The sequence below is a fragment of the Austrofundulus limnaeus genome, unplaced genomic scaffold, assembly GCF_001266775.1.
Source record: "Austrofundulus limnaeus strain Quisiro unplaced genomic scaffold, Austrofundulus_limnaeus-1.0 Scaffold543, whole genome shotgun sequence".
Lineage (NCBI taxonomy): Eukaryota > Metazoa > Chordata > Actinopteri > Cyprinodontiformes > Rivulidae > Austrofundulus > Austrofundulus limnaeus.
In genome coordinates, this window is record NW_013952945.1 from 13321 (window position 1) to 21925 (window position 8605).

At 38.7% G+C, this 8605-nt stretch overlaps 1 protein-coding gene across 3 annotated transcripts in view; it reads right to left on the bottom strand.

Moving 5' to 3' along the window:
• adcy3a (adenylate cyclase 3a) overlaps positions 1 to 8605 on the bottom strand; it is a gene marked incomplete in the record, with an annotated part of 38957 nt that overhangs the window by 10452 nt on the left and 19900 nt on the right. For all 3 annotated transcript variants that reach the window (XR_001311821.1, XR_001311820.1, XM_014026339.1), the window contains 8 exon segments: positions 206 to 364; positions 717 to 798; positions 2046 to 2320; positions 2496 to 2612; positions 5683 to 5770; positions 6245 to 6406; positions 6580 to 6722; positions 8224 to 8343. Coding sequence is in view for 1 of the 3 variants with exons in the window: in XM_014026339.1 (XP_013881793.1) it covers positions 206 to 364; positions 717 to 798; positions 2046 to 2320; positions 2496 to 2612; positions 5683 to 5770; positions 6245 to 6406; positions 6580 to 6722; positions 8224 to 8343 (1146 nt within the window).

The following is an 8605-nucleotide window of genomic DNA, read 5'->3' on the forward strand; positions in this document are numbered from 1 at the left end:
GGTATCGCTACATATTAAAACTTCCACATATTTTATCAAACACTGTGGATTGTTTTATTAGATCAGTTTTACATTTTTAAATTTAGGTTTTAGAAATGAAAAAAAACACGGTTGTTTTCTTTTTGCAATTTCATTCTGAAACAAACAAAACAAAAAAAAACCCCCAAAGAACGAACGATGCACGCATCGTTTCTCGCAGTCTTACCTCGTCTCTTTTCTTGGAGCCCAGAAAGTGTCGAGCCACGTGTTCAGGCAACATGTTGGTCACCAGAGCTTCGTTCCAGCGCCGCATCTCATTTACCTTCTCCTTCTGCTCATGGACCTCAATCTTCCATAGGAAAAGGGTTCGAGCAAGTTTCTCCACCTTCAGATGGAGACAAATATTAACAATGCAGAGTGGAAACTTAGTCGTTAAACTGCAGTTAATGTTTTTAATTTGGTTGTTTGACATTGTTTTTATTTTAATTACAAATAAAAGAATCTGTCATGTTTGAACCTACCAACAGAAACTGAGTGTAAAGTCTGTTATTTTGTTAATTTTTTCTGTTGTGTTACATTTAAAACCTTTATAWCCATTACTTTGTCCTGATATGTGGAACATTACAACTGATGGTTGTTTTAGTTCCTTATAAAAATTCAGAGGTTGTTGGTTCTCTGTCCCTGTCAGTAAAATACCACAGTACCTTTCTATAACCCTCAGGTATGTGTGAACTTACATGTCTGGAGAAATAATAGAAGCTGACCATCATAACGAAGATCATACATGTCATTGTGAACTTGGAAGGAACCATGAACACGCTGTAAAAAAGAAAAAAAAAACATTGATCAGTTCACAGTTTATCCAGCAGTTTACTGACAGCGTTTCACTGATTATTCTGATTTATTTCTCAGAGTGTGGCTGCAGAGTGGATCAAGTAGGGGTCTCTGCAGTTCATGTCGTCCTGTGGGCAAAGATGGCACACCCGTGATTGGCGGAGGTCTTGGTGTGAGCGTAGTTMACCCTAATCGTGATTGGCGGAGTTGGTGTGTGGGCGGAGTTTTCCCTAACCGTGATTGGTCGGATTGACATGTCTTGTGGGGCAACTTAAAAGAGGAAGTAATCATGGCAAATAAATATGATTTATTGACGGTCTATGTGCAGTTTAAAACAGAACAATGACTCAAAAATTGTGAACATGTAAACATATTTTGACTTAAAATTTTATGCGGCATGCTTCTTGCTGTCTCAAGTTATGGCTATTATTCATATTCATATTTATTCATACTTATTTTTAGCAATCTTTTAATGGGCTGGTTTGGGATGTTTTGACTGAGCCAAATTATTACACGTCCCTCCATATGTACGGCGTTCAAATTTCYTGCAGCTAGCACCTTCCTTTCTCAAGTTATGACTAAAATTAATCTTAAAAAAAACATAGGCGCTTCCTGCCCGACTCGACCAAGCTACTCCCCGCTGCCCCCAGCTTCTTCAAACCCCACCGTCAATCTGACCAATCACGTCTRGGGCCAACTCCTCCTACAAAAGAAGAAACTCCTACTTTGTGACTGCAGAGACCCCTTTCTTGAATGGATCAACACATTCAAGTGTGCATAGGCTCCGCCCCTTTTTTGGATAAAAGCAACTGRTTTTATTCTCACCTTGTTTAAAATAAACCAATCAATCACGTTCATCAGACTGAATGAACGGCACCACACGCATATGGTAAATAACTATTTACATTATTTTATCTGTTTTTCTTAATTAAGATGCTTTACTTAGCTGATCATCTGTTCAGAGTCATTAAAACACAGCATGCCATCATCCAGTTCATCAGTAGTTAATCCTACTTTTATTAATTATAAGGAACTGATTTATTGRTTAAATGAACTAATGACTTGTACTTATACACACCGGAATAAATAATCTATAATTTGGGATGTAAATCTCGTTTCTGCCTCGTTCTGATGCTCAGTTATGAACATTTTGGTGTTCCGTACAAGTTGCTCAGATTAGTTTTTATAATAAATAGTTCTGCTGAGTTGTGTCGGACCTTCAGGAGATCTACCTGTAATCTTGGAAGCGGGCCTTGTCGTAGCGGTCGAAGATGTCCCTCCAGCTGTAGATGTTGACGATACCGGTCGTCACCGTGATGAGGAGCATCAGCGTGAGCTTCACCATGTGACTGACTTGAACCAGCATGGTGGTGGCCATGAGGGCTAACACCGCTATGTAGCTGTAATACTTGGGGTTGTTCAGGCAACCTTCGAGGCTGGACCGCGAGGAAGAGGAGGGAGCCTGTGTGGGGCCGTTTGACTCRGGGACTCCAGGCAGACAACTCAGCTACATGTTAGAAAGAAAGAACGAAATAATTATCCATTGTTTTTTTATCATTGATACTACAGCAGAGTTTTACAGAGTGAAAATTTAGATAAGTAGATTAGCTGCTGAACTGTGATGCTGAGTAAACTKAAACATAAAATCCTCTCACTGATCCTGACGATTTTAAATCACTCACCATGTCTATGAGGTCTGCCATGGTCAGGATGAAAATGGCTGCCATGGCCCAGGTGTTCCGAGCCCAACGAGTGTGGTCGATCCACATTGAGAAAGAAACCAGCTTCTTGGGGAAAACCTGACAAAAACATTTCAGAACCACATTTTGTACTTTGAAACATGTTTCCACCAAACAGCAAGAGTTCAGGAGCAGCTGTAGGTCAGTGGTAGATCACATATCTGAACCACATATTTTTCAACAATAACAACAATGGGTGACATGCAGCAACGGTTTAGTTTGTGTGAAAATACTGTACTAGCTGAGACACATGTATTAAAGGTACTCATTACTGTACTAACCTGAATTAACTAGGGGTGGGAATCTTTTCTCACGATTCGATTCTGATTTTTTGGGGCCACGATTSGATTCAAAATCGATTTTTCATGTAAAACTGATAATGTGAACCCATTTGTCATGTTCRCAAAGTGCATCATCTGCATTTTGCAAACCTTGCACACAGTAAAGCTCATGCCTAACTCAAAATCATTCAYTAAAAACCAAAYTGAGCCCAAATCTTTAAATTCAATGAAGACTGGGCCAGATGAATCTCTCTTTCCTCCAGTTTTGTAGTTTCCTCTTTGTTTTGGTGCTTTTGGCACATGCATTTGTTCCAGAACCGGCTGCAAGGTGATCAGAATCAGAATCATTTTATTGTCATTCACACACAAAATCAAAGATGCAATGCAGAACAAAATCGCAGTTTAGAACATCTGTCCGGAGAAACACACACACACATGACAAACATGGGGGAACGAATGTCCAGGGTCCTTTGCAACATCGTGCGCTACGCTTGCAGTTTCGAATACACACACACATAGGAAGGATGAGTTAAAAAAAGAACTTTGATCCTGTGTTTTATATAATGTCAGGGCATCCCACGTACAGTAGTTACAAAATGGAGGCTGACAGCCAATGGATTTGCTTTTTTTAATTGATTTTGGGACACTTTAAATCACTTCTGAATCTTTGCAAATGAGAATCAGGATTCTGATGTGAATTGATTTTTTGGTACATCCCTAGTATTAACAGTACTCTTTACTCTATTATCCTGTATTAACGGTACTCTATACTGTACTTTTACTGCTTTGAAAGGCAACAACTCAACTGATAAGTCCTGCTGCTAATGGATGTTTACAGTAACAGCACTGATGGCTCAGGACAATATCTGATGTAATATTGACAGAAATGAAAACCCCTGAGGACAGTTACAGTCTGATGGACTGCCTGATGACATAAATATGCCTGTCTTTCATCCATCCATCCATCCATCCATCCATCCATCCATCCATCCATCCATCCATCCATCCATCCATCCATCCATCCATCCATCCAAGAAAACACAGTAGTTTCATCATTGCCATATTCTTGCCAAGTATAACATTCTTAGTTTTGAGAACTTAATCAAATACACAAATACATATCTGCTTTCATGTTTCAGCTGCACCTCCCTTAAAAAAATTTTTTATCCCTTAGCTCTGGAAAAACATCTCGAGTCACCCGTTCAACTATTCGTGGTGAGTGTAGTGTTTCAAAATGTAAAACTTCTTTTAGTAAATCAGCTTTCTCAAGTGTTGCCACACAACAGTGGAAAACTTTGCCAACAGAACTATTTTCATACATGACAAAACAATGGCTTCTCTTAACTCAAACCTGTTCTCYTAATTTAAACTTATGTGAGTGGAGTTTTTGATTTTGAGAGCATGTAGGTGATGACTTGTTGAAGTGTGATTGTGCTTTGGATATTGTACGAATGTTTAATAGCTGGGTTTCAGTCACGTGGTTTCGAAGGCGGAGCGATCTACACTGGAGGGCAGGGGGTAAAATGTCTATGGAGGAAACTACAGTAGAGAGTTTARATTGTACGGATTTAGGTCCTATTTCAAGATATACAGTATAACAACAATTTGTTCACAAATATGTCAGACATGACTCGTATAATGAAGATGAATGAGTTTTTGACAGAACCTAAAATTTGCTGAGGCTGTTGGTACCACACATGTCTTACATCACCAGGCGGTGTCAAATAATAACCAGCAAAAGTTTACCTGATGAACGATTCTGCCCAAACCTATGACAACATATGATAACACTGATTATCATACACAAAGATGAAAAATGCAGAAAGCTCACAGAACGACAACGTAAAAAGTGAATTTTAAACCGTCTGCGGTCGGGAGGAGAAGAATGTCGGTGATGTGCGAAATTCAGTTCCACTGTAAAAATCTGTTCCCCCTACTGGTTAACCTTAGAGAGAATCCAAATATTTTAACGTATGCTGATGATACTGTTCTTTTTTTTTGTCTGATTTCAGTATTGAATCTATTAATAGTCAGTTACAAGCAGATCTTCAGACATTTCATGGTTGGTTCAGTTTACACTGAGATCTGCYACTAAAGACTCCACGAGGTAAAAAAGAGTTTCCACTCTCTCAGACATCAGTTTTCTCTTCATTAAGTTGGAGAAAGTTTTCAGATAACCAACCCTTAAAAAGAGTCAGAGCCCTTTGTAAAGTCTGTAGTTTAAAGTATATAACTTGATATCATCTGTATAGCAATAATAAGAGGTTTTAAAAAGTAATGTACCGCAGATGTGACACTTATAACAAAAACAATAAGAGATCAAATTCAAAGCCTTGTGGGACACCGTGGGCATGAAAAGCAGAAGAAGAGTCATGATAAGAAGATTTGGTGAGAAATGTGAACTGTATCAAACACTGAGTTTAGGTTCAACATCAGAAAAACAGAACATCACTCCTCATCAAGATAATGTTAGACATGTTCAGACGAGTCGTTTTTAGTGGAATGAGCCCTGAGGAAGTAGAATGATCAAAAACATACAAATATAAAACTTCCTTTAAACGTGGGCCAACAACGACAGAGCAGAAAACATGGTCTGTTTAATAGCACAGTTTGAAGTACAGAAGAACAAWCTCAGGTCTGTTTCTGTTTAGAGATTTTATTTAATTAATGTAACTATTACCCAGTTTTAAGGGAATCAGACTGTTAGAGTTGAGCTTTTAATTACAAGAAAACTAAAGTTTATCAAATGTCATTCAAGATTCTGAGTTTTCTCTGTTTTAGGGTTTCTACCTGGAGTTAATGCTCCACAAACAAACTGTAACCAAAGTAAAGCTGTGTTTATGACTCACTCTGGGAAAGATGGCAGCCATAGAGCAGATGGTCAGGATGAGCAGCAGAACCTCTCCGACCGCAAAAGTGATGTAGTTTGCAATCAGCCTGTTCCAAAGCAAACACAATACAGTCTTTATTATTCACACTTTTTGTGAGGTTCAGATCTCTTAATGAATTTAAATCTCTCTTAAAGACTCATCTTTGTGGCTTGGCTTTTAACTCCAGAGAGTACATGCAGTAGACCAGTCGATTGCCTTTGTTTTTCTTTGTTATATTTTTATTTTGTGTGTGTGTGTTATCGCTTACATGATTTTCTCTTACTGTGTTTTTATTTTGCTGTGCAGGACTTTGATTGCCATGGGATGTGTAAAGTGCAATTTAAATAAAGTTTTGATTGATAGATTTATACATAAATACTAGAATAACACAATACAGTCTTTACTGATAAATATTTGGCATTGATATCAATGTGAAGATGAAATATGAAAACACATAATGGTGTTGGTGAACTAGGATCAAAGGTATTTATTTTAAGTACTGAAATATTACTATAAKATGAGTAAATGGTTGTGAATTGACCGTGGATCTATGAGAGCTTCCATCACTGCGGTGAAGAGCAGAACCACACAGGAGCAGCAGAACGCAGCTCCGCTCTGTTTCTCCTTCTCTTTGGAGAACAGGGTCTCCATGTCTGGATCCACAAACCTCAGGGACAGCTTGTTGGTCCGTTTCCCTTTCAGACTGTGGAGAATATTGTTCAAACATTTATTACATGTTCAGTCTTTTGAAACTGATTTTAACAGATTGTTTTCTTTTAGTTTTACAGTAGCTTCCAAGACAACACGGTTTTTCACTGAAAGCATTTAGTTTTACTGTTAAAAAACGGACCGGATCGTAGCAGAACCTTGACTTACGCCTGAACGGTTTCTCTTTCCAGCAGAGCCTCGTTCAGCAGCTTGTTGAGCTCCTGCTCATTCTCCTGAGCATCGATCACCCTCTCGGCCAGATCGCGCAGCCGCAGCCTTCTCCGAGGGTTCGGGAAGGACGGATTCACCACCTGCGGACAAACAAACAACAGAACATCCAGAACAGAACATACATGCTGGCTTTACAACGTTGAAGAGGGGAAGTCTCAAAATGTCTCAGACATTGACAAGTCCTAAAGGCTTATATGTTTCTGTGATACATTTTCTCCTGGAAACTCACCTCAGACTATTTGATACCTGCACAGGTGCTCTTTTTCATGGCAGAAAACATCCCAGGTAAACACTCATTATTGATAAAGGGTAATGATTTAAAGGTGCCACGGTTCGTCCAAAGCAAGTTGAGATGGTCGGAAATAAAATAATGCGTGCAGCCTAGAAAACAGGTTTTACACGTTGTACTAGGGCTGAGTGATATGGGTGAAAAACTTATCACGATATAAGCATTTCATATTGATCGATATCGATAATTATTAATTGGTCTGACTCTTGTCAAACTTAAAATATCTGAAATCCTGACAAAGTGTTGACATGACCTTTCCTCTTTTATCCACAATTTCCTCTCGAGCTGTTGCATAATTTTCTCCTTTCACTCCACAGCGTTCTTTTTATTTTGAAGCCGTTKTGAGGCACGGTGGAGAAACACGAAGCTGCTACGGCACGTTACTCCACAGGGTTTTTGCTAGCTTACCTTGTTTAGCTGCAGGCTTTTAGCTGTTGGGGTGTTGTATTGACACCCTCTTCAGCTTTTAGATGCCTCGTTTCAGTGTAACAGCATCCTAAATTAATAAATAAAATCATATTAACCCTACGATGATGGACTGGTCCAGCAAGCTCAATTGCTCGTATGTGCGGACAAGAGGGGGAAAAAAAACCCTGGTTTACTCATTTCTAAATAAAGTGCAAGTGATTTCTTTTAATAGGCATTTGTTGTCTATTAACAGCTTTTATTTTGAAGGTGAATCTTAGCTTTTCCGGTGTTGTTTAGCTGAAATGTCCTYGCTTATTTCATCAGAAAGTTCAACTTTCTGATGAAATAATCATCACGATGGACAAACTTACTAGTGAAATGATTAATATTATATTKGATGTGTTTCCTACTGATATTGAACACGTGTTTATCATGATTTATATCATTGAATTATCACATAGCCCTATGTTGCAGACATGAAACAGGCCACGGTCACATAAAACGTAGCTGCGTGGCAGGAAACTGACCCATCGTCTCACAATACGGGCCACAAATTGTTTTTACAAGCATTTAGCTAAAATGAGGTAATCATTTTTAGCACACACTCAAAGTGCTAACCGCTGAGTAAGCTCTTTGTTTAAGGCTTTGACAAGACWGAATTTAATCTTACATTGTGGTCCTGTCCCTTTTAAATTTACTCAAACAACTGGTGTTTTTTTTGTTCTGATCATTCCTGAGAAAACCACAGATGTCCCGAGATCTGCTCCAGATTAGTCAGAGAGAGACTTAACTTAAATATCCCGAATCTGTTCAAAAAGTTCAACTCTTTAAGTTTTATGTCTTTATGTTTTCTTTTCCATAAATATTGAGTTTGACTGTGTTACCCTGGTGTCCAGCTCCTCCGGCTCCTCCGGTGTGYTGCAGGCTGTGTTCACACTGCCGTTACACTCCGTCGTGTTGATTAAAAGTGGAGAGTTTCCATTAGAGGAGGTGACAGACAGCTTCTAATACCAAACAAACACACAGGAAACAGAAGACAAAACTGAGCAACTAATTTATTTCATCTATCATGAGTTAAATAAAATAAAGCTTTCTAAAATCTACACAAAAACCTAAAACTCCAATTGGAAGTGCCATTCGTGCTAAAACTTTTAAAATGTCTCATCAGTGATCAAGATTTTTTATGGAATATTGTAGGGCTGGGCGGTATGACCTCAAATTCATATCACGGTATAAATTGAACCCCTTCACGGTAACGGTATATAT